Raw genomic sequence first — 26,130 nt, 5'->3', positions numbered from 1 at the left:
CACAAACACAACTTTTATGATTTTACAGCCTAAATACAACAGCAGGAAGTGAAAAGCTAATGGTAAAATATCAACAATATAACTGCTTAACTTTCACATTTCATCACTATGAGCTTCCAACTTTAACATGTTTACCACTTCTACAAAAGCCTTTCCCCTTAGCATGACCTGATCTCGATGTGTTTGCGGCTTTGCCAATTGCTAGTCTCACATTCTTTTATCGAAGATGATTAAGAAGTATCGATAGCAGGCGTGATGATGCTTTATGTGGCTGATAACCCCTGCAGGCTAATTCTGCCACTTGTTGGCAACCTCCTTTTTCAGACAAGTAACAAATGAGTTGGGTGTGTACTGACAGATTTCATGTCATAGAATAATGGTGTTAACCACAGACCTAATTTCAGATGTTTTGAGAAAACCCTGTAGAAAAAACACAATTGACTTCAGGACAAGGGACCAGCAGTGTTAACTGTTTTTCGAGCGTTCTAGGAAACTTGTTCTGTTGAGACTTGAAAGACTGTAGATTAGGTAATGTTAAAAAAACTATCTCGCAGGTTGTTTATGGGAAATCTGTCACACAGGATGGAATGCACTTTAGTTTTAGCATCAACCTTTGGGTTTTAAAAAGAAGAACTTTATAATCTTAGAATCTAAACACGATCAACGGTCATTTGAATATTATAAACAAAAAAATAAAAATTTTTGAAATGTAAAAGTAATGGAATGTGTTGTTTTGTTGACAAGTGATTGTTGCATCAATGAGGGAAAAGACAACAAGGGAGAAAAAGCAAAGTTAGAGCCTCACAATATTGAGACACGTGTAGTGACAAGTTCTGCTTTATTAGAACTTGCAGCAGAACATCTACCTGTATGTCACCTCTGCAACAGCAGATGTAGCAGCTCACCTCCGCCTCTCCAATCAAAGGCGTGTACGAATTGAATAGATTTGTCCGCAAACAGCAGCCAAATCATCAAACAGCCTTCCACCCTCTTGATACATGAGAGCGGTCCATGTGGAGGTATGGAAGATGCTGGCGGCAGGAGCTGTACGGGCGGGGTGGAGGTGGGTTCGGTCTAATCAGGGAGGGAAGAGGGGATGGATGGATATGGGAGGAGGAGGAGGAAGGGAGGGAGGTTTGATAAAGCCTGATCTGTGCCACAGGGCATTTATGGCTGTTGGGGAGGCAGGGGGACAGGGATAGGGGGAAACGGGTGGGAGGAGGCATTGTCTGCTGTGTCCGCGCGTTTATAGGATTGAGCTCAAGTTTCCTTTGTGTTTCCATTTTGTTGAGGGATTATGTTCTTTGAGAGAGTTGTGCAAGCAGGCAGGCAGACACACAGAGTGGAGGCGGAGAGAGAGAGAGAGTGAGAGTGAGAGAGAGAGAGAGGATGGGTGAGGGTGGAGGGGGGGACACGAGGAGGGAGGGAGGGAGGATGTCTTTGTTCAGAGCGTTGATCATGAACAAGACAGATAGCAGAGGGTGTGTGTCTGCATGGGTGTGTGTACAAGTAAGTGTCTCTGTGAGCATGTTCTTAATGCCAGAGAGTGGTGTGTGTGTGTGTGTGTGTGTGTGTGTGTGTGTGTGTTAGAGTGTCAGACAGAGCGAGAGCGAGCAAAGCAAGATGTCAGGACATGTAACCAGCCATGTAACAATTTAAAATCAATTTGCCTCCCAAGAAGGAATTGCTCTACGAGACATTTTTCCCTCCGAGCGTTTACAGGACTTTCATTCTATCTAAATAGATATCAATTACATAATCGCTTTTCTTCTCTCTGCCTGGCTGCCAACTGCAAAGTTTGTCACACCGAGCTGCGGTGTAATTGTCCCCCGCTCGTAATGTTTTGTGATTGCCTGTGACATTTGCATTGTCATTGATCAAACAGGGCACAGTTGTAATGAAGACACAAAGCGAGTGAAGTGAGGAGGGGCGGAGGTGGAGGTGGAGGTGGCAGAGTGACACTTCTTGTGAATTGTCAGCTGAAGCAACAGTTTCGTGTTGGAAACCACCTCCTTTCCCCTCAAACACGAAACGCGAGTCGCATCCAAAAGCAGCTTTCTCTCGTTAATCGATTGGTGATGGATGAAAGTCTGCTCCTCTCTCCAATTCATTAAAAGTCAAACAGAAAAAAAAGTAACTGGAAGTCTTAGCTGGTGCGCTGAAAGTTTTCCAACTCCTCTCATTTAAAAAATACGCCCTGGTGTCTTTACCTTGTTCCAACCCCACTGGGTAACCACCCATTGTGTTTTCCTTAACTTGTTAAAACACCACATGGTACATTTGCATAGGATAACCAACATATAGCAAATCATTTGCATGCCTGAAAGTGCACTTGAGTAACCGTAATTACACGTGACACCAATTACTCTGTTACTTTGTATTAAATTATAATGGAAAATTCCACTAGAGAATTGGAGCCTAATTGCATCTTAATTTGCATAATTTTGCATATTAATCACATCTCAGATGAATAATAAATTTAAGCAGATTTTTTAATTTATGCATAGATACAAAAACAAGTTGAAAAATAATTTGCGAGTGAAAAAAAAAATCAGGAACTATTACTTAGAGCATTTGTGCTAATTTCTCTCATTACCCCACGCTCAAGTCAAAGATAGCTGTGCTCTTGATGAACAAGCTCTGCATTTTGAAACTGAGAAGTGGTCAAAGCTTCTAAAGTAAGAAAATTTTACCAAAAAGAAGAAAGAAATGGAAAAAACATATTTTTTGGAAATATCTTTGCATCCATTTTACATAAAACTTTGTGGCTCTATTTAAAGCTCTTTCCACGGCAGACGTGCCAAATACATTCTACGATGATAATTCAAATCGCTTTCTGCTTTTCCCTTTTCTCGCTCCTGCTTTTTTTCTGGTCAACACCTGTGCCTGCTATTGTGTGTGGCTCGCTGCCAGCAGACACAAAATCCAATACCTGTAGCCCAGATTAAATTGAAATGTACAAAACCAACATGTTTTTCAGATTTAACATGCTATCCTGTCCAACAGAGAACTGACCAAGTTATTTTATATATTTTATAAATCTGATAATGATGAAAGGAAAAAACTAAAATCCCTTATCACACCATGTGGAGCATTTTAAAAGCAGGTGAAGCTGGAATCAGAACAAACCAGTTGTGGAAAAAAGCCATAAAATAAATTAATCCGTTTTGTTATGTATCTTTGATCAAGCCGTGCTTTCACAGTGTTTCCCGACCTTTTGTGACCTCTGACTCTCCACCTGGGACCCTCTGACATAAAGGAGAAGTTGCCTTTGAGTTGTGACCAGTTCAGGAAAAGTAGAGTTTTTGTTTTTATGATTAAATTGATAGACAGTTCACAATAATTCACAATAGAATATAAAAAAGAAGAAAATATTAAAATAAACACACACTGTATCCTGGACCAGTCCTTCAATTACTCATTCACTACTTATTACAGACAACACGCTTGTCAGTGTTACTCTGCAGTGAGAGCGTGGACACGGGTGCAGTGTTGTGTCGCTGGGATTGTTTGCAGAAAGTAGAGTAAACATCATGGAAATTTCCTACTTTGACGATCAGATTGTGATTTTAGAATCAGATTTAATTTGTGCCCTTTAGAGGAATCACAACCCTCAGGTTGAGAACCACTGTTTTACCACACATAAATGTATTTTATATTCATATTCACATATTTAAATACTATTTTCAGACTTGTTTAAAGCTGTGCATTCATCCTGAACATGTAACGTTACTGTTCTTATGTATTTCTAAAGAACTTGACTCATCATTTCTCATAAACCAGGCTCCATGTTCAACCACTGCTCCACCAATGACCTGCCTCACACACACTGGAGGTTCGTTCAACACAACAGCCTCACCAGGAGCTCAGATGTGGACAACAGTGCCTTTCAGTGGCTCAACGGGGAAAATAACCCAATCGAGACACGCTGCTGCTGCTCTACAGCTCTGTCCGTCCTATACCTACAATTGTAATGTAACAGCTTCCTGAGGCACTTTAAAATGTCTTATGTTATGTTATGTTAGGTGTGTTAGCTGCTTTCTTTCTTGCCAACTTGTGCTTGTATTTCTATCTAAATTCTTGTATTCTGAACCCTTGATAATAACAATGTGCAGTGTGTCTGTAAAATCATGGAGCATCAGTTTCTAAAGGCCCTAAAAGTTTCACTCTAAGGAAACTTGTACCTTTGTGTGAACTTGACGTGCAGCGTGAGTTTAGCAGGCCCTGCATTATCAGCTCATTTTGTAGAGGGATCCTAACTCAGATTTTATTATCATGACCTTAATTGTGTCTGTTTCTATTATTTTAAATCAGGTTTATTTAATAAAATTAAAACAAACTAATCCTAACTGGACACACCAGCAGAGATGTTCTGGACAGAACTGACACTTTCTCTACTTCTGTTTTTATATCTTCACTTTACTTTCTTCAGTCTTTCTCCTTCATATTGTTTAAACATCTTGATTATCGTGGAACAGACAACAGCCTGGACTCTCACTCGTCTTCACTCGCATGTTTATCCGTAGATTCTCCAACAATTAATCCAATCCAGAGCGGAGTCGTTAATATTCTGCTCCATTCGACTCGCAGATGTTAAAAGCATTCTCAGCTGACACACATAATTACTATGATACATCCCGGGAAGGTTTCTGTGTCTGAGCGCAATTTCAAATAACCAAGTGCTGCGCTGCTAATTATCGATAAATAAAATTAGTTGGGAGAACTTCAGGTGGGCGCATGTGGCTGATGCGTGCGTGCGTGCGCAAAGCGCGCGTCGTTGGGAAACGGCGCTGACCTGTGATCACCGACAACAGCAGGGACTAAATGATGTTTTGGTCGGATGATCAAATTTCACATTTTCACACAATCATCTCGGGCACCTGCGCAGGAAACAAAGCCTGGGCGGGAACTGCTGGCCCGTAGGAACAACTGGTTCCGTGCGCGCGCGCTGTGTGTTTGCGCACGCATGTGAACATGCACTTTAACTTTTTGATGCTCTTCTTTATTGTGTTAATCATACATGCACATGCACGTACAGACACAAAGTTTGTTTTCTAGTTTCCTCACACTGTCTTTCTCTCTCTTTCACACACACACACACACACACACACACACACACACTAGACGGATCCATGGATATTTATCTCCCTCTACTGGACACGGCCAGTAAACCCGCATGCTGCCTTTAAGTGCTTCCTGTAACTTCTAACACCGAGAGTCACAACGAGCACAGAGACGTTTGTCTGGTTTCATGGTGAGGACATGAAGTCAGCTGACTTCAACGTGAGAGTAGAGATTCTTTACATGCTCCATCAGATTGTTACTGCGGCTCCTAGAGCAGCTAAACAGTGTGTGTGTGTGTGTACATTTGATTACATGGTTGTGTAAAGTTTACCAAAGGTGGTTGTGACAGTGGAGGATCTTGCAGGTTTGCCTGTTAACACTTTGTCTTCCTCACTCACTGATGCAGGTTGGGCCGCTTGTGCTTTTGACAGGGGTCATTAAAATATAATCCGTCCTGACATGTGTTATGATCTCTCTGGGGATGATAGAATATTTTGAGAAGCTGTGAGCAGTTGCTGAGTATGAAATGAATTTGTAAGCCATAGACTACACTTGCAGTGTGTGACCTTATTGTGTGACTTTATTTTTGCAAAATAGTTATTTTGAACCAATGTGCAGTTTCTCTACATGCAGAGCGTACTCCTCGTTCACTAATTGCAATGTAAAAATATTTACTTAGAGAGATAATTGTATGTTGACAAAAGCTCAATGCTGTCTGCAGGACGTCTAGTCTGCTTTAGTTAGGTGTGCAGCTACAGCACCTGATGGTGGTGGGTTAAAAGTTGTTTAAATAAATGTGGGTAGGGTAGTTTGGAAAGAAAGTGTCATGTGTGGGTGGAAGAAAGTTCAAATACTATTTGATTCCTAATTTAGGGAACAAGGAAGGTGACTGGAGCACTGCCACTAACACACTTTAAAGCAGGGTATATTAATAGATGTACTAATTGGAAGAAAGGTTATTTCAAAAAAGGAAGACAGGCCTGTATTCACAGTAACACTGGTTGCCACAGTCTCAGCTCCCATTAAAACTGATGTAAGGTTTTCAACATCAATTCCAACACGAGGTCAAAATAAAATGTGGAATATTCCAGGGGCAAAACAATTTTTTCTCAACACTTTTATGCCATAAAGTATGATTTCTCATCACACCATAGGATTTCTCATCACACCATAGTCTACGACAGGGTTGACATATATAAGCAGACAACCATTCACACTCAGATTTACACCTGTGGGCCATTTAGAGTCACCATTTAACTAACTGCATGTCTTTTGGACTGTGGGAGGAAGTCGGAGCAACCAGAGAAAACCCACGCAGGCACAGGGAGAACATGCACTGCACACAGAACGGCCTCAACAGTAATGTTACATATTCCTGCTTGTTAAAGAATGCAGCTCTGAACATGTGAAATTCTGTTAATGCATCACTTCAGTTTCTCTGACTTGTTAGAGCCACTGATGATGATTTGTGGCTGAAACAAAAAGAGGAAATAATTTCTCTTGCAGTGCATGTAACAGTCAAAGCCTCTTTCCGATTCCTATAAGTAATCCAGTTAGTTGTTGGGCCACATGGTGTGGCTGTTCTTCCTAACGCCCACCTATCTAGTTGGCCAGATTCTCCTTTCTATTGTCTCAGGTCTTACAATCCCCTCTGAGAAAGCCTGTTACACGTCAAATGTTATCCCAAATGCAAGCAAACAGACCGTTTGGCAGGATAAGTAAACCACTGCCAGAATCCTACCCTCATTATTTTCAAGGTGAGACAAGAAGCAGAACTTAGTTTGAATGTCAGTGTTAGCGAGTCTGCAGCACGCTTTGAATAAACTTGTACGACTAAGAATTTAAATTTCACTTCTGCAGCTCTTCTGAGTTTTCAATGGAGGAAACACAGGGGGCACACATCACTTTAGAATAATGAAAATAATAATAATAATAAAAAGATTGAACTGGCGATGCTGTTAACATGTCTGCCTCTTTCAGCTCCCCTGACTGGACAAACACAACTGTTTGGCACCAGCGCTGGAAACTGGCCGAATGAGATCTCTTGATACTGTGAGGTCACACCATCAGAGGCCCAGTAATCAGGTAAATTATTTACTCATGAAAGACGGCATTAAACGGGGCAGCAGACAAAGTGAGCAGCAGATTGGGGAACTGTCTATTTGGATCACATGAATCAGAACCCAAAGTCATAGCAGTGTTGACACCTGAAGACCTCCGAACAATATAAATAAACAGAACCTCCTGCTTCAAGGAGGTTCTTTGGTTCTTAGATGCCTATAAAAGCCACATTGCTGTAATCGTGAAGCATACAAAGGACCAAATATATTGGTATTCTGGCACATATGATAAAAAGCAACAGGCGACAAGATAATCCATTTTCCATAGTAGCCAGGAGGGGGTGTATGTTCTCGTGCACGGTTGTCAGCGACGCGATTTGCTGAAATCGTACTTCATGAGCCGAGATCACAGCACAGTTTTTTTAACCAAGTAGAAATAGTTGGATAGCACTGCTGCAAGCTAGACTGACAAATTCTACCAGAAAATTCTCCACCCATTTAACAAACTTAAACGTAGCTTGTTTCCAAACCCATGGTCAATGCCAGAAACATGCCACATGTCAAAATCATCACACGACTCATGAATGCTGCGTGTCATCCCATTCTGTTGAAGCTTGCTGCAATATTATTAATGTTGACAACATATCTGACAAACAGAGAGGATTCTGTCATTAGCGGCTGTTAATTCATGCATAATGAAATACGCTGAGGATTATTCTAATTTTTTCCTGCATAGTAATATGCAGTCGGTGGAAGTTTGCGTGGGGGTTTTTTGGTTCCAGTGGAGCATCTCACAGTTATAATGAGATTAAATGAGTGCGGTTAGCTTAGTACATGTCAATATGCTCATGGATATGGTGAAAGCACATTAAACAATTTACCATGCCTGTGCATCACTCAGTTTAATGGAAATTAACAAGAAAACAAAAGCAAGTGGTGAGTGTATAAAAAAGATCCTTTTTTATTAGTTATTTTACTGTTTTGTGATGTTCTGACATGGATCAGTCGAGGCTATGTGCCAACCTGTTTCATTAATCTGGTTAGCGAAACAGATTGCAAACAATTCCCGGTGAGTTTCTGTTTGTATGTCTGTGTGTGTCTCAGCACCAAGAAGCCGTTAATTGATTGCGCTCTCTCTGTTGGACTCTCATTGTAAGGTTGATTAATAGAATTACAAGATAAATCTGCTTGGAAATCAAATCTAATACTCTGACAGAACAAATAAAGTATGAATGCACCTCCATAGTATTTATTCAGGAATAGAATCAGTCAAACAGGGTGTTATTAAGTTTAAAGCCATCAATTTAAGATTTAACAGTTTGACTGCACCTTAAGTTTTTACCAACCAAATATGACATGTTGCGTTCAACAAAAGCTGCTAAGATGTTGACAAAGACAAATGAGCTGTTTCCATGCATGAAATTTCTACTTCATTTTAAAATTCATCATCCATAACATGGAAAATACCTCTTATTTACTGTTCTAAACAAAAAAGGAAAACCGGTTTAATTGATGAATACTCAGAGAATAGTGTAGGCAAAAGAATACATGTAAATGTTTACTGGTGTAAAATCTGCTCTATGACACATTATTGGCCTTATTGGACTGTTAGCATGAACAGTAAAATTTGCAAAGATGTAGATAGACCTTCAAAGAGCTATCAGCACATCATCACATCTCCACCAAACTGACTGACCAGTTTTGACTTGGTGCTCTGGCAGAAGCTACTAACAGGCTTCTGATGAATTCATGAAATAAGAGGAAAGGCAGCACTCCAACAAACAGGTCAAACAGTCTGATGATTTTGTTCTGTATTGTTTTCATGTTGTTATAGTCATGATCATGATAAAGTAAAAGTTTCCAAGTTCAACGGAAACAGGAAATTACAGATTTACCTTTGAGAATGCGACAGCACCAATGAAATGTACTGATTTCATGCACAGAATAGAGCCCTTTCAGTCAGGAGCATGAAGTGATGAATCAATTTTACCAACTCTTTAAGACTTGTATCTTGGGAGTTTATAGATATTAATGTAAGAACACGAATTCCAATAAAACTAGGTGGTAAATACTGAATTCCATCCGCCCATCCACTTTCCACTTCTGCTAAATATTGAATTTGTTGAGTTAGATCTCTATTAGCATCTACATTCACATAAACAACAACATGTCACATAAGAAGTGTTTTGCTGTTAACACAATGAGTGCAGCACTTACTTTAGAAATGACTTTTTGGTTGCTCTTTACAAACAACTTTAGTTGATGATGAGGTTACTGACAAAAGCAGAGTTAGAAGCCGAGATTCTTGCTTTATGATTGTTGAAACTTCATACAGTAACAGTACAACTAAGATGCTTCTCAGAATAATGTTTACTTCTACGTGGAATGAAAACAGTTTTTTGGCTGCATAAATACATTCTATCAAAATAAAAAACATGTACTACAAAGTGAAGCAGATATATTTTCAGAAAGAAATATTAAGAAGGAATAAGAAAAAATCTTGAGATTTAAATTGCTTTGATTTCCTTGAGCGTGTTACGGAAAAGCTCGACACTAACTTCCCCAGCTGGTTGTTTCAGGGATGCCAGCTTCCAGGCCTCCTCAAATGTCTCCTCAGAAATATTCACACCCACATTCCTGAAGATCTCTGCAATCTGAGAATAGGAGGATGAGAGAGACAGTATCAAACTCACGTTTCAGTAAAACTGGTCTATAACTAACGTAACTTCTATAACTGGCCTTTTTGTATATAACTAAAAATGTTGAATTCAGAGAAAGAAAAAAGGCAGTATCCAGCTCAACAAATCAAACACTCAGCATATATAACTAATTATTTAAAAAAAAAAAGTCTTCAGAAACACTTATACTTATATAAATATACTGTATAATAGAGAAGCAACAGAATAGACTGTGTACTGATGAATTACTCAACAGTGCATTTAGCTAACATCATGTCAGCTAAGATGTTTCATGTAAAAATAAAAATAAAAGGGAAAAACTGCAAAGATCATAACTTTTTAATGTCATAGAAACTGAGGTTGACAGCTAAAATTGTTTTATAATGGAGACTGAATGCATGTATTCTAAGTCCATTAAGACAAAAGCATCTATCAAATGGGGGTAATGTATGCAACAGAATGAAACATAGTAGTATTGCTTGTAATCAACTGTGTGAACCCATTTCAAAAAAATGCGACATGCAGGACAAGCGTGCAGTTGGAAATTGTCATTGCTTGTTTTGTCTAAATTGTAGTTTAAGTCAAAGCAGACTGTGCAATGATTCAAGCAATTTGACAAAATGTTTGAACTTGTCAAACATAAGTTTAATTCATAACATGGTACAATAAGATGGTTTGTTAAAGTTGCACAAGTATCCTAGAATTGGTCGTGCACAACTTACTGAGACACCTCATTAGAATAGAAGAAACATCATGGCAATATTAACATCATTGCTTCCTTGCTATCAATTCATACCAATAATGACTTAATCTTAATTTCATTCAAAGCAGCACTCTATCTGAAAGATCTAAGATTAGTCTGTCGAACTTCAAAGAGAGACACTGTCATCGCGGCATCCCAGTGCATACAGTTGTTCTTGTTTTGTTATATAGGTACACTAGACCCTGATCTCACATATAGAATATACCTCCTTTTTGGTGCGAGGACGGAAGAAGTCTTCCTCATGAACACCTTGGAGGGCATGAACTGATGGATGCAGGAGATTTGCAGCTGTGGATGTTTCACCGTAATTAGTGGTGTCACTGACTCTCTTGATGCATGGAGCTGGAAGGTCGGAGCGCACAGACGGGATCCCATATGTGCGAATGTCTATGGCGAAAGAAATAAGATGATGACTAAGAATTTTTAGGAGACGGAATAGAATGAAATATGGTAAAGTTGTGCCCGTCAAACAGTGAGTGATCAGTATTGAGTGTCAGTAAAAAACTAGATGTCTTGAAACCTGTAAAGCCACATGTGTACACATGTATGAAGTACTGCAGAATACAATTAAGTAGTTTTATGTGATGATGACTATGTCTAATAAACAGTCTGATATGTACAGTAAGACAATAATTCTAACGAATTAGTAGTAATTTCCCTTATTCCCACAATATCATACATGTACATATTTTAATCTATGATTGCATCTGCATTTTGCCGTTTGTGTTAGTTCCACTCTTATTTTGATCCTTTTCTTAGTCCATATATTCTGGCTGCAGTCATACTATGCTGCCACCCACAAATCCCACTTGTTGGGTTTTCAAAGGAAGAGCAAAATGTCAAATAGTGACACTATAGTCACACTGTCAATTACTTTCATGTCACATGTGTAGCATTGTGTGTAGATGTGTATGCTTTCACACATACCTTCCTGCTTTTTTATCCTCTGACTTGATGTGAGCAGGCCATCATTGACAGACCCGATAAGGGAGGAGGAGGTAATGAAGTGGTCTGGGATTAAACTGGGTCGCCTCAGGGTCCTGAGCGTCTTCAGTGAGCTGCCTGGCTCTAAAGGCTCTAGGTCTTCAGGTTGAATCAAGGCTTTGGAGGTGGGAGTATGTGTTGATTCTGACAAAGGCTTCCTATCTATGTTGGCTGGAGCCGTGCTAGTCTGACACTCTGCAAGAAGCAAAAGACACAAAAAAATGTTAGTTATGTTATAGTTGTGAAAAATAGCTCACATAACAGCATATTTAAGAACATATTTATGAATCAATTAAACATACAATTACAATGCATGTAGCTGACCATTCACTATAATCTGTTGCTCCCGACTATTGATAGGCATCATGTCCTTCCAGTTAAGAAAGTTGGCAAACTCCAGAAAGTTGATGAGTCCATCCTTGTCTGCGTCACAGTAGTCCATTAGTTCATTCAGAACCGGGCCGCTAACATCCAGCTTGAACTGACGACAAACTTCCTGAAGATCGTCTTTATCAATCATGCCCTTGCCTTTCTAGTGGTTCAATATAAAGAGAAACACAGTAGATGAAAAGGTTGTACAACTACAGTTTGTACTCTGAGAGAATGTGGATTATAAGTATTATTATTTCATCACAAGGGTAACGTCACTGACATTATCTCAAGTCCTTTAAATGGCCTTTCTCACAGGACACATTTTGCCTTGTCAAACACAGGTGGATCCAGTTACATTAATGATGACTATCAGAGTTTAAATGCAAAGCAACCTCTATTAACATTATTCAGTACAGCTGTGATTGTCCTGCTATGATAAATAAAAATGTCCACTGTGAGAAAGGACATTGTATGTATAATGTATTACTTGGTTTGATTATTTGGTGGCATAAAAAATCCATACAGATGACAAATTGAAAAAAAAGCCAACAGCACGTTGTGACATTGCTGCTACAAGTCTAGGAAGCTCAGCTGAAGGGATTTTCTGTGCATCTGATGTTATAGTTATACTAATTCATTCAGGTTTTTCTTTAACTTGCACCTATCTATATACTATGTTAGCTTGATACACTAAACAAAGTGCAGCTGTAATTTAAGGTCAACAGCCTTTTGTTTCAGGGTTACCCAGAATGTAGTCATTGCATACCTTGTCATAATGTCTGAACGCCTGCAACAAGGACGGAAAGTTGTGGAAGTTGACCTTCTTGAGTTGGTGTCGCACTGCATTGACCAGGCTGCGCTGTCTGTCTCTGCCTCTCACATACTGCCCCGGCTGTGTGCAGTGGATTATATCTCCAGCACCTGAAGAAGAAGCAGGACAATGCAAAATATTGATTGGAATCTTGAACCAAAGAATAAATAAATAAACTCTAGTGTGTCTATTGTTTCACATCATAGCTACAATATATTTCATATACTGTATATATAATATAAAGTTTATGCCAGTATACTATACCAAATTTGTCCAGTGGAAAGAGCATTCCAAAAGAGTGACCTGGTGGAACATTCAATGTATTTCCTCTCCTGGAAAAACAGATTTAATGAGAGAATAAAGTTAAACATTAGTCAGCCAAGTGTAGTCAGAGGGGACTGAATAGGTCAGAAGAAACTGACATCTTGTTAACTTTGCCAGCCTGTAACGCCAACTTTTCCCTGGTCCCAGCTCTCTTCCAAATTGTCTTTGGATTGTAAAACCTATAGAAGGGTCAAACACAATTTGTAAAATTAAATTTGCACTGTATGGATCCATGTTGTTATGGAAATTCATAAACACTTACTTCTGTGTCTCCCCCACCCACCGGAGAGTTTTACAAAGAATACGGCCATCGTTGAAATGAGGTGTGAGGATCCCAAACCTGCTGTCTTTACTGTAGTAACTCCAATCATACCTTCTATCAACCTGCTCACCTGAAATAGAGCAAGTTGACTTTATTGTGCTAAAAGGCTGGTATCACATTTCAAAATTAGCTAATAAAGTAACTGTTAAGTAGTAATAGTAAAGACTTTATGTATAATATAAATATATTTGTTTTACATTCCTATTACCAACAAAATAGGCATTGTGGCTGTGAACATAAGATTCATGTTTATCCTGAGCCTCTTTCTCCAGCTCCTCTGTTGTTTTTGAGGGGTTAATAATCCCCCGCACATCACAACCTGGGAAAGAAAAGACAGAAAGGCTTAAAAAGAGTTGTGGCTCCTTATTTCATTAAAATTATTCCTACTATTATCTTAAATATTTATGACATAAAATTTCAGAAATATTACATTTTAGGGGATGAGTAACATAAAGGTTAACATATTGTTATAAGATTAGATAAATATTTGTGAAGAATATTATTTAATCAGCCCTGAACTTATTTGACATTATACATACCTTTAACTGTTTTAATACCAAATGTAGTTTTGTCATTGTACCAGGAAGGAAGTCCTCTATGCTGATCATGTGACCTGCCCAGCGGAGCTTTTTGACTAGAGGTGTATACCGCTTCATCAAGCTCTTGTAACTTCTGCTGGAATAAGGTCTTTTGAGGAGGATTCAGCAAACCTCTGCCCTGTTGAAAAAATATATATTTGGATGTGCAAACTTCAAGAGATTTCACAAAAAAGTAGCATTTACCAGTTAGTAATCACAGTCATTTTAGGTCATTTTACAACCATTTCATCTACTGTGTATCTCTCCTTATTGTTTATTTAATCCATATAGAGGCTTGTGTGCTTAATTTTCTACTCACAGGGAGGGATGATTTGGTGCTGATGCCATGAACAAGAGTACTGGCAACATCTGGGTCATTTGCCTTTCCGTGATGCACTCTGATTGCTCCTGGTTCTGGTTGGTTGCTGTTGCGGAATTTCCTTATCGCTGGTGGGCTGGGGAGCTGAAAAGTCACAATGATTGGAGCATTAAAATCCAACTATTAGCTAAGTTCATTTGCTCAGGTTCTACACTACATTTTTCAATAACTACATTTCACTGCTTAAGTCGTCTTGCAGATTCAGATTATTAATACATGTATAAATTATTATGCAGGTTACTCAGCAGTATATACAACATTTAAAATGATCTGCACAGCTGCAATTACTGGTGATAGCTACACACTAATGCATCAGTAATAATAATCCAATGAAATGGGTCATTATATGTGAAGATTAGCTACATAACATTAATACTTTTATATTGTACTTGTACTTGAATAATAATATTATTAAATTATTTATATTTGTACCAGTATACACATCAAGCTACATTAGTAGAAGACCTGTCTAGCTACTTTTATACCTCCTTACCTTTTCCACTTCTTGTAAGCAGGTCTGAACCTTGTCTCCAGCAGGTACTAGTTTCCCGGCCTTGTGTTTAAAAAAGAACAAACAATACATTTTACAATACAGCAAGGCAGTAACTTATCCATCAAGACGCAGGTTTATTTAGCTACAAGGTTCTCAGTGGACCTAGACCAGTTAGCATCTAGCTAACAAACTAACGTTAAACGACCAGTTGAATTAACATTAGCTAACGTTAGTTACCGTCGGTATGCTCGGACATCTGTCCATAAAGTTCAGTCGTTTATGAGTTGGTTTCTTAGAGGTATTTCCGTTGATCACGTCCATCTCCAATTCACACTTAATCTGTGTTTAATCTTATCTTAATATTTGTCTTTGCCACGTTTCTAGCTACAGTAAATGTTTGTGATCAGACCAGACGCGGCACCTGTTTGACCTCCGTCGCCTAGCAACATGAACCCGCAGCTCGAGTGAATTCTGAATTAATTTTAATGTTTAAATAATTAAAAACACAACAACCTAATTTAATGGTGACGCAATATGAACTGATAGTGAATGAAAAAGATGCCAAATAATTATAGTTATGATTCTAGTTGTTCATGTTTACTCTCTCTCTCTCTTCTGCTCTAGGAGACTTTATGAGTTTTATTATTTTATTATTATTTTATTATTATTTTATTATTATGTTTTTTGGAAACAATAAATTGGGATTCAACCCTGACGTGTGATTGGTCCATCGCTCTGATACGTAGTAGATTGTCAGCTCCCGTCATACGTTCTGTCATCATCCTTCGTACAGTGCGAAAAGGGAAGTTGAAACAAGTGGGAGAAGGACATCGCGAAGCCTCATGAAATCAAATACAGTGCAGTTACAGTAGCCGGCTGGGTATTCGACACACTGTGAACAGACGCCGAAGTGCCACAAATATTGTCTTGGACATACCATTCACATAACTGCCCTCCTCTTTTTAGTAGGTGAGTAGCTAATATTAGCGTTAGCTTGCTAGCTAATGGCTATCCGGGAGGGATCCTCCCGATGTGGCCGCTGCTACACGCCTGATTCTGTGTTAGCCAGCCCAGTGTCTAACGTCAGCTAGCTAGATAACGTTAGCTAGCTGACACTGGAAGGGCCAGGCTAGTTAGCATGCTATGTTAACTCTGTACGGGCGGTGAATACAGATGACTCGTCATGTTTGAATTATTATCAGTAACCCACGTTTAATATAGCAAACACCTGCGACTCTGTTTATCCCGCTGATTGATTAGGTTGTTTAGCAGTTTAACGCCATGTAAGTTAGCTAAGGTAGCTAGCTGTCACTAGCTGTACACACCCAATAATGCATCATCTGTGTTTTGACATTCTCAGCCGTGATGTAGCATTAAATGTCAGATCTGATGATTATAAGCTTTGTGTGTACAATATTAACGTTAACCATAATGTAACTGACTTACACAGAGGCTCAACTATGCTTATGCTAATACAACCAGAGAGTTGTTTTGGGCTTGACATGTCATATTCATTAGCTAACGTTAGCTAGCCAGCTATGTTGTTATGCTCGTCTGTAACAGACGTTTGTCTGCTAATTTGAGCCAGTCAACAACAACATAGCTGGTTATTTGTGGTTAACTCTGTGTCGTAACGCGATTTGTTAGGAACTAGTTAGTTTTGGACTGATGATCTATGTTTACTTGGTTGGTGACCAAACGTCAAAGCAAAATGCATAATCAGCTGTCTGGTTGACATTTTTATGTTTGAATTCGGCTGTAGTCTACTGAGAAAAGTCTATGTAACTTAACCCTGAAACATTTTTCCTCATATGTGCCTAGGCTCGTATCACACTAATCCCCTTTATAACAACCTCACATAACTTAAATCTACTGGCAGGAGCTGCCAGAGGTTTGCTGGTACATATCTTTCACAGATACACCTGTTGGTCACCTTTTCTTATCATTTCTATCAGTTGCAGATAAATAAGGTACAGGTAAGAAGCTTGGCAAGCAGCAGGTCATTTGCTGTGTGTTTGACTAACGTTGGGCCTGCTGTTAGGCAGATAAATTACTGTCTGCTAGACATTGCTGTGTTTCTGCTGTACCTGTTACACTTCTTTGCTCAGCTAGTTAAGATGGCCAGCAACCAACCATTGTTTGTAGAGGAAAGGAAGTGTGGCTTGTAAAATTAAACTCTGCTGACTCTCTGTCTGGTAACTTACAGTATATGTCTCTCAATGCTATCAGTAACATTTACAACAATTTCATAGAATTTCCCGAATAGTCATAGACAAAGTGCATGGACTTAAATGCAAACTCGTGAGATGCAATAAATAACAACATAAAGATGGAATGCTGCTTTTCTAAAATTCCTTTTTGTGCTACTCATACCATGACTCTGGAAGTGGTGTAGCTTAGTAAGATGCATACCTGGGCAATACTTCTATGCTAATGCATGTATAAAATAAATCAGCAGCATTTCCTTATTAAAGTCTGTGCACATTTTTTCACAAAAATACAAGTTAAAAAAAACAGGATTTGCTTGTACTGTGTTTGTGTTATGGCTGAGATGATCAGGCTCATTTGCCTATAGGGAAAAGTCAAAGATAAAGTTACAGTTAATTAAGACATCATCATTAATGCTTTAATTGTCATCACAGTTTATAGTTGCTGACAATAAATTGAAAAATAAGTAAATAAAAAAAAAAAAGACCTCCTGACAATGTTGACAATGAAATTTTGCTTTCTTTTTTCTCCCCTATTCAGGTGTAAATAGTTTTCCACAGTACGTCAGCATCCATAGGAAGAGACCGGTCAGTGTGACATGGCAAGTAGAGGTGGAGCAACACGACCCAATGGGCCAAACGCAGGCAACAAGATCTGCCAGTTCAAACTTGTGCTTTTAGGAGAGTCAGCTGTAGGGAAGTCAAGTCTCGTACTTCGTTTTGTCAAGGGACAGTTCCACGAATTCCAAGAGAGCACAATCGGAGGTATGTGTCTTTTATAAAGCAATAAAGCCTACAAAACTAAATCACAAATCACACAGTGCAATGGTAATAGAATATGTGGATCATCATAATGGTATAACTAAATAGTCATCACCAGAGTGTGACAATAAAATCAGTTTTTGTGTGATTGCAAATTTTACCAAAAGGAGAGGAAATGCGTAGAAAGGTTGTTTAACACTCAAAATAGAGCGGAGTGGCAAGTTGTAAACAATTCAGCTTCAACAATTCAGAAAGACACAAGTTTACAGATCATAACTGAAAATGGAGAATTGTGGTCAATAGAAACACTAACCTGTAGGTGGATTCCCAGTTATCAACCCCTGTTTCCTGGTATGTTCAGAGGCTTACGTGAAGTTAAACATGTCAGATGCCATCTGCATAATCTTACCGATACCGCACAGTGAGAAATGTTCTGCTTACTGGAAGCTGTATGAATCAAATTCCATCTCTTTGCTGTAATTGCTATTCTCAGACTCACCTCAAGCCAGATTAAAACACCTGTAGATGTACACATTCACAAGAAAAAGTAATGGCACTGTTTGCAGTTTCCTGGTTTTTAAAGTGACAAATAAAAACAGATTTATAAGCTGCTAAAGCAGATTTACTTTGATGTTTGAAGGTCACTGTCCTGTTGCATCCACCAACATCTGACCTTCAGCTTACAGACAGCCACCCTGACATTTTCCTTTAGGAAACCTTGATAAAGTGTTAATTCTTTTTCCCCTCTACAATGGCTGTCCAGGTCCACAGGCAGCAAAGGTGCACCAAATCATGATGCTCCTTTCATTGTACGTCATTGGGATGTGTTTGCCTTTTTACACAGTAGGCAGTGCTGCAAAGAATTCAACCTTAGTTTCATGAGTTCACTACACAGGTCTCAGTTGCACTGTGTTTTTTTTTTTTTTTTTTTTTTTCGTTTTTTTTGTTTCGTAGAGATTATACAACACTGCATATGGTGTAAAAAGGGAACAGAAGAAGCGTAAATCTACTACAGAATGTCTCAGATTTGGAGACATAAAATCTGCCTTTCAGAGTAGTTCATCAGACAGACAGTACATGGCTGAGTTGAAGCAGTCCTGTGAGAGAATGGGTTCTCATGTTGTGTAGGTCTAATCCACAGCTACAGGAAGAACTTGCTTGAGTTACTTATTGCTGACACAGGTGATTCAATCAGTTATTAAAACACTGTTGCCATTACATTTTGCACCAGCACATTCTGTTTAATGGCTGTGTTCAGTTAAGACATGACCACCACCGATTGTGTTTTATCAATTAGAAATATTTATATAAAATTGCCAACAGTGCCATTACTTTTTCTTGTCTGTGTAGTAAACATCATTCACCACAGAGGACACACTGATCACAAAAAGTAAACACTGAACATTTAGAGCAAGGCATCAAGGCAAATTTATAACTCAGCTTCGTCTCCAGGTATGAATTCAAACACACTGACAATTCAACAGAAAACAAAGAGAGTCTAGATACATCTATAACTAGGGAGATGCAGTCGGCCGAGAGGGGTCACCTTTTTGATCCCACAGCAGCACAAACCTAGTAGGGAAAAGTAAAGTTGCACAAGGCAGTGAATGAAGGTGAAAATACAGTGTTTTCCAGAATGTACATATTCTTTATAAAATGTTTTTAAAATTACCGGAGCGCTCTCTTCCAAAAGTGGAAAAGCAGATAATCCTCTACTGTGTTCCTAGCATTGACTTTAAATTATTAGGTTCACAGAAATGCTTTGTTTCTCCACAGCGGCCTTCCTGACTCAGACGGTATGTTTGGATGACACAACAGTCAAGTTTGAAATCTGGGACACAGCTGGTCAAGAGCGCTATCACAGCCTGGCTCCCATGTACTACAGAGGTGCCCAGGCAGCCATTGTGGTGTACGATATAACAAATGAGGTGAGCCGGGTTCCAGGTTTTTCTGTCATGTGGTTGTGTTTGTTACCAGTACTGCTGTCAAAGCTGATGATAAAGAGTTTGTGGGGGGCCGCCAACGCCAATTGTGGTGTTTCCTGGTAAATATCAAATGAGCTGCACAGTGCTGGACTGTGAGCACAGACCGTACTAGAGGATCTCAGGCCCTCATACCACCCTCATGGAGTGTGTTTCTGATAGTTCGAGCAGAAACATGCACACAAGTGGCTCTTGCGGTGTTCTTCCTGTTCCTCTTTGTACAAAGGAGCAGATACAGGTCCTGCTCCTAGTTTGTTGCCCTACTACAGTCCTGTCCAGCTCTCCTGCTCTAACAGCCAGTCTTCTGGTATCTCCTTTACACCGAATCAGGTGAAACTGATTCACAGCCACTTATGTTTTCTAAATGGACTGATTGATATCCCATTTAGCTGATCCAGTAAGTCTAAGTTGAGTTTGAAGATGAACTGTTTGCAGAAAGGAAAGCACAGAAAAGTATCAGAGTTTAAACAATAGTTACAGTTACAATATAATAGTTATAGTCACTCAAATCATTTACATTTTTTCTTGTCAGTAGAGTTTTTACATGGGAGTATACAATAGCACAACCCTGCCTCCCACACTATCCAAAATTATGTTTTTCTGTATCTGAGGACATTTTTATTTGTTTCATATTTCATCAAACGTATCATTTTAATCAGAGTCTATTCTGGGCATCAGTCATAAGATGAACTAAAGCCTCCCATGTCGTGGGAAGGCCTCATCCTGCCATCACATGGTTTCTATTGTTATTTTCACTGAGTGAGTAACCCCCCAACCCCCTGTTCTATTTGCCAGGAGTCATTTGTAAGGGCGAAGAACTGGGTTAAAGAGCTTCAGAGACAAGCCAGTCCAAATATTGTAATAGCCCTGGCTGGGAACAAGGCTGATCTCGCAAACAAGAGAGCACTGGACTTCCAGGTTTGTGTTCTTTAAATCCTCATTAGTGAACTGGAGGATGAAAAAATCATTAGCTCAAGCTAACATTAAACATTCAGTCTGATCATTATGTATAACACATTTGGAAATTTTTAACCGATGATGTCCTGATGTTGGTTTCTCTTTCATAGGATGCACAGTCATATGCAGATGATAACAGTTTGCTTTTCATGGAAACATCTGCAAAGACTTCTATGAACGTAAATGAGATTTTCATGGCCATTGGTAAGTATCTTTAATATCTTTACATTAACAAGTAGACATTTTCTGTTGATCACCTTCCCTTCTCAGCCTTGATACATCAAATAATCCCACTGGTGAACAGTAGAAGTTGTTCTCTGTCTCTGTGTGCCTTTGAGCAGCAGTATAAGAATGTGGTTGTACAAAGGAGCTCTCAGGTGTAAATGTGTTGAAACTGTGTAACTGTGGGATGTGAAGGAGTTAAAACTTCCAGGAAAAGTAAATGATGTGGTAGCTGTTGGAAAGCTTCTTATTTACACACACACACACACACACACACCGCCTGGCCAAAGAAAAAAAGTCACCACCTGATTTTCACTAAGCAAACAGGTAGGTTTTCATTGGATCAATGCTGTAGTGATTAATATATTTCAGCTGGCAACACACTGAGTTGAGCTGGCCACCTGAGTGTAATGAATGACCAGGTTTTTCCATCAATGAATTGTTTTCTTCCCTGATGGCACGGGCATATTCCAAGATGACAATGCCAGTACTCATCAGGCTCCAATTGTGAGAGAGTGATTGAGACATCATTTTCACAATGGGCATTCATCATCACAGAGTCCAGACGTTAACCTCCTTAAGAATCTTTGGGCGAGAATGTGGTGACATCGCTTAAGCTTATGGAAACTATGCCAAAAGTGACGAGTGCTGTAATCGAAGATAAAGGTGGTCCAAGAAATATTCGAGTGTGCAGGCAGGCCGTGTATTATCTCATCCTTCCTAAAGATTAAGACTACAAATCTAGTTGTGCCCTGTCTGTGGTGAATGTTAATATTCCCTCATCTCCCATTGTGCACGTGGATTGATACAAATGTTAGAAGTTTATTTATTTTTCAGTATTACCAATATCTAATAATTCCCTGAAAATAACTTTTCAGGGAATTAATTATCTTAAAATCTGCATTTCACAGCCAGTAATGATATAATAGCTCAACAAAGCTGCCTCATGACAAAGGTCACTACTTGCCAAAGGAGACAACTGTCTCACTCCTCCGTATCAACTACCCAGTTAGTCTTTATTAGTGCATTCAGGCTATTTCCTTGAACCCATAAAGTTGGGATGTATCATGTGATTTTATTTACAAGGTATTTGCATCCATGTGATCATTCATCAGGTCATCAGTCACTGGTGTAATGGACAAATGAAAACATCAGTGCAGAATAGGATTAATAATAGTCAGACTTAATCTGATTTGTCGGTGGCATCCAACCTGATCATGGATTCAAAATTAAATGGATATACACTGCCCATCCAAAAAAAGTCACCACCTGGATTTAACTAAGCAGATAGGTCAGAGCCTCTCATTGGATAATTACAGCATGGCTGATTAATTTTCAGCTGACAACAAGTTATTTAACTCTAACTGATGCAGGGAGTGGCTGCTCACTTCCTAAAAACAGCCATATCTGAGGACACACCCTGTGGTCGTGGAAAAGTGTTAATCTGTTTCAGAAGAGTCAAATTATTGGCATGAATCAAGCAAAGAAAACATATGAGCAACGTTATGTGTCCAAAGAATTAGGTCATCTGACGACGGGCACATTCCAAACTGACAATGTCAGGATTCATCAGGTTCAATTTGTGAAGTGAGTGGTTCAGGAAGCATGACACATCATTTTCACACATGGATTGGCCACCACAGAGTCCAGACCTTAACCCCACTGAGAATCTTTGGGATGTGCTGGAGAAGACTTTGTGCAGCATTCTGACTCTCCCATCATCAATACAAGATCTTGGTGCAACTCTGGATGGGAATAAATGTTGTGACATTGCAGACACTTATTGAAATGCTGCCATAGAGTGTGTGACTTTTTTTTTATTTTATTTTTTTTATTTATTTATTTTTTGGACAGGCAGTGTATAGTATTTAGCATAAAGATCATCATTATTTTCTAGTCAGGCCATCATGTGCAGAACTTTAAGTGTGTTACCCATGTTTACCACTGGTACCTGACACTTGCTGCTGCCTATTTGAGGACAAGCTCTTGATGACTTTGGAAATAAAGAATGCAGAAACACTGAGTACTTTAGCTGCGTTATGCACATTTGCATTAGAACATCTTCACTGCAGTTACTGCCCACAGGTTAGAGGAGAAACTTGTATGTGTATGTATACATGTATACATACATATATTCATATAGCACATGTTTAATAAAAGCAGGTAAAGACAACAAGGAACTACAATAAAAAAAACAGTTTGGGGTATACATATAGACTCTGTGGCTAAAACATTGTTTGTCCACCAGAGGGCCATAGCAAACTTCTTTTTCAACTGTACAATCGTCTAGTACATATGTCAGTTACACTTACATTGAACACACTTATAATCCAACTGCACAGGTGTTTTCACTTATGTGGCTTAACTGTGAGTATGTACAGGCTGTGTTTGATTGACAGGTCCCTCCATCTCATTCTCTGCTACAGCTGAAACTATTTTACAACAACTAATCATTTGTAATTTTCTAGACCAAAAAAGTTTCTTAAATATGATGATTTCATGACAGTAGACTAAATATTTAAGCATTTTATTTAAAGAGAGTTTGAGTTGAACACTGTAACACTAACCAACATTATAATCTATGAACATTTTCTCTACTTCTCTACACTGATGATAGTTGATTGCTGTATTATTATTCCAGATACTGGAGAAGTGGCTGTAAAGGAAACATGATAATCAATGGGCTTCTCTGGAAAATAGAAAATAATTTCTGATGTTTTAAACATTTAAAAAGTGGGACAGTGATCAGTTGACAGTGACAGACATGTAATTTACTAACTGCACTTATTAAAGGGAATAATGTTCGGTTACTCTTCCTCACCTGGCTTCACCTTGTCATTATGTCACTGCAGCAAAGAAGCTACCCAAGAACGAGCCTCAAGCCCCCGGAGCCACCAGCGGGCGGAACCGAGGAGTGGACCTAACAGAGACAGCTCAGCCCACCAGCCGTCCCTGCTGCAGTAACTAACCCAGCTCTTCCTGCTCATCCCCCCCTCTTCTCTCAACTGAACAACATTTGGACATCGGGCTCTGCGGCTCTCTGACATTAGACCTGACCCTCAACCTCACTCCCCTGGAATAGCTAAAAGACTCTGTATAGCTGCATTTCTAATACCTTTTTTGTTGATGTTCTTCTTTTTTTTTTTTTACTTTTTTTTTTAAGACGTGTATATCAGTATAATGGATGCATGTATCACTACAACGCCTACAAACACACTGTTTTATCTCTTATTCAGTTGGAAGACTAACCTGTTTTAGAAAGCTGATTGAGCAGGAAACCTGTGAACATGTGATTGTGTGCGAGTTTCCAAAAGCTGTTAGCTGATGAGAAGGTGTAGCCTCACTTGTCACGTCACAGGGTCAAATGGATGCGAATGATGTTGTCTGTACTGTGTTATGTGTGTGGGTTAATCACAATCAGAAGAGAAACCAAATTGTTCCCATCCTGAAACGCCTGGCTTCTCAGACAGTGCCAGGAAAGGATCCCAAGAACGAACCCCTCCCTCCTCCCATCTGTTGCTCAAGAGGACTTCTTCATCCGAGGCTCCTAATGGAAAAGTTTGGAAAATGAATTTAGCACTGTCCAGTTGGAAAATTCACAAAAAGAGTCTTTTGAGAGTATAGAAGAAAAATGGTCATGTCAGGCTTCCTATTATGTGCAACTAATGTCGTATTTTTTAAAAGCATACATGTGAATCTTCACCTGTCATTTAGTCACATCGACATACATCATACTGAGCAGCAAAGTCCCAGTGCTGTGGGAAACAAGAACTCTTGGAAAGTGTTTAATCATCAGGAACTTTCACCTCTAGGCCAACGTGAAGCTGGTAGAACGTGACGTTTAAATTCATCTTTGGTGTCCGTTACAGTACCCATGTTAAATTCTGACACTCACGCGGAAAAGAAAATCAACAGGAAACTTGAAGACTGTTGAACGTCCAGCCTTGTGAGTCATCTCATAAAGACTTGGAACTGTGTTAAACTTGTTTTGTTAATTCACTCTGTTTCTGTTCAGGCCAGTAGCCAACCTGCATCAATATGGGTGATCTCGGTCAAGGGGGGTGTTTTTTAGAATAGACTTCAGACAGCACACAAACAGAAATTTGGACTACTACCCATTGTCACAAGTCTGTGGAAAAAATATACTCTAATGTTGTTATAGGGTGCAATGTTGCAATGTTGTCTTCTTCCTTCTTTAGTACTGCTTGCAGAGCCTATGAGCTCACCAGGAAATTTATCTAGAGATTCTTAACAATTGTATAGTTCAATATAGGTCTGCCTTTTTCTTTTTGTTTATTTACATCCTAGACCTTTCACAAACTGGTCAAACTTTAAGCAGTGGTGGTCTTTTAGGTATATGTAGTGTTATTAATTAATCCCTCTCTGGTGTCTTGTTACTTTTCTCAGAAATGGTCCATGGTCATGTTTGAAAGGAACCTTTATTGCATTGCACAGTGTTGATCATGTTTTAATTAATGATGACTGCCCTTCGATTTTATATGATGGACTGTATTGGACTTGCTAACCTACAACTATAAGCGGGTAGCATAATTAACCTAACTGGTGGTCTCTCTTACAGCTCAATGAATTTTAATGATGTAAAACAGCATTACTAGTGATGGGCTAAACAGTTTTGAGTGTCTGAATACAACTTAATAAATCAAATAAAGAGGTCTCCTGTCTCCTCTTTAATCAGAATCTGTTAGTGCATTTTACATGTGGAAGAGAGGTCTAGAAAGAGTCCAAAGCCAGGTATACAGCCACAGGGAACAGAGTCAGTATAGTCATGAAACATTTCACTTTAAACCATATTGACAAGTCAGGATCATGACAATCAATTTAGAGACAACTTGAAAATGTGTTTTAAATAATAGTGGTCAAAGTTAAGATGTCTATGTCCACAAATGCTGCCATAAAATAATCTGAAAGGTTTTTTATTTGTTTGCCCCTCAGATGCTAACTCTTTAAATCTTTCAGTCTCCTTGCCCAAAGTCTGTAACTTTCTTTTAAGTTGAGTTAAGGTCTGCGTTTAGTCTCCAAGAACAAAAAACTGTGGCCGTTTAAGGTTTTTTGGAGACTTGACACGAGTGCTCAATCTCAAAGACTGAGTAGAGCCTCTTAAAGTCCTAAATCCTGTGTGGAAGTGTATAAAGTTGATATAGCCATCATTTA

General features: G+C 39.1%; 2 protein-coding genes across 2 annotated transcripts; one reads left to right on the top strand and one right to left on the bottom strand.

Annotated features, from left to right (window-relative positions):
- Positions 1–8,364: 8,364 nt before the first annotated feature.
- On the bottom strand, positions 8,365–15,252 carry efhb (EF-hand domain family, member B). The gene is made up of 13 exons (XM_026370344.1): positions 15,066–15,252; positions 14,829–14,888; positions 14,276–14,419; positions 13,918–14,095; positions 13,587–13,697; positions 13,319–13,448; positions 13,155–13,235; positions 12,997–13,064; positions 12,688–12,842; positions 11,874–12,081; positions 11,493–11,744; positions 10,771–10,952; positions 8,365–9,778 (listed from the first exon to the last, which is right to left on the bottom strand). Exons 1-13 carry the CDS (start codon positions 15,147–15,149, stop codon positions 9,632–9,634), a joined length of 1,800 nt encoding a protein of 599 aa, XP_026226129.1. The 5' UTR covers positions 15,150–15,252; the 3' UTR covers positions 8,365–9,631.
- A 353-nt stretch (positions 15,253–15,605) lies between these two features.
- Positions 15,606–25,631, top strand: rab5ab (RAB5A, member RAS oncogene family, b). The gene is made up of 6 exons (XM_026372457.1): positions 15,606–15,797; positions 17,577–17,800; positions 19,574–19,725; positions 20,575–20,697; positions 20,847–20,940; positions 23,811–25,631. Exons 2-6 carry the CDS (start codon positions 17,635–17,637, stop codon positions 23,924–23,926), a joined length of 651 nt encoding a protein of 216 aa, XP_026228242.1. The 5' UTR covers positions 15,606–15,797; positions 17,577–17,634; the 3' UTR covers positions 23,927–25,631.
- Positions 25,632–26,130: the final 499 nt, after the last annotated feature.

This window comes from Anabas testudineus, chromosome 16, assembly GCF_900324465.2.
Source record: "Anabas testudineus chromosome 16, fAnaTes1.2, whole genome shotgun sequence".
Taxonomy (NCBI): Eukaryota; Metazoa; Chordata; class Actinopteri; order Anabantiformes; family Anabantidae; genus Anabas; species Anabas testudineus.
The sequence above is the reverse complement of the archived record's forward strand: the minus strand, read 5'-3'. Positions and strand labels throughout refer to the sequence as shown.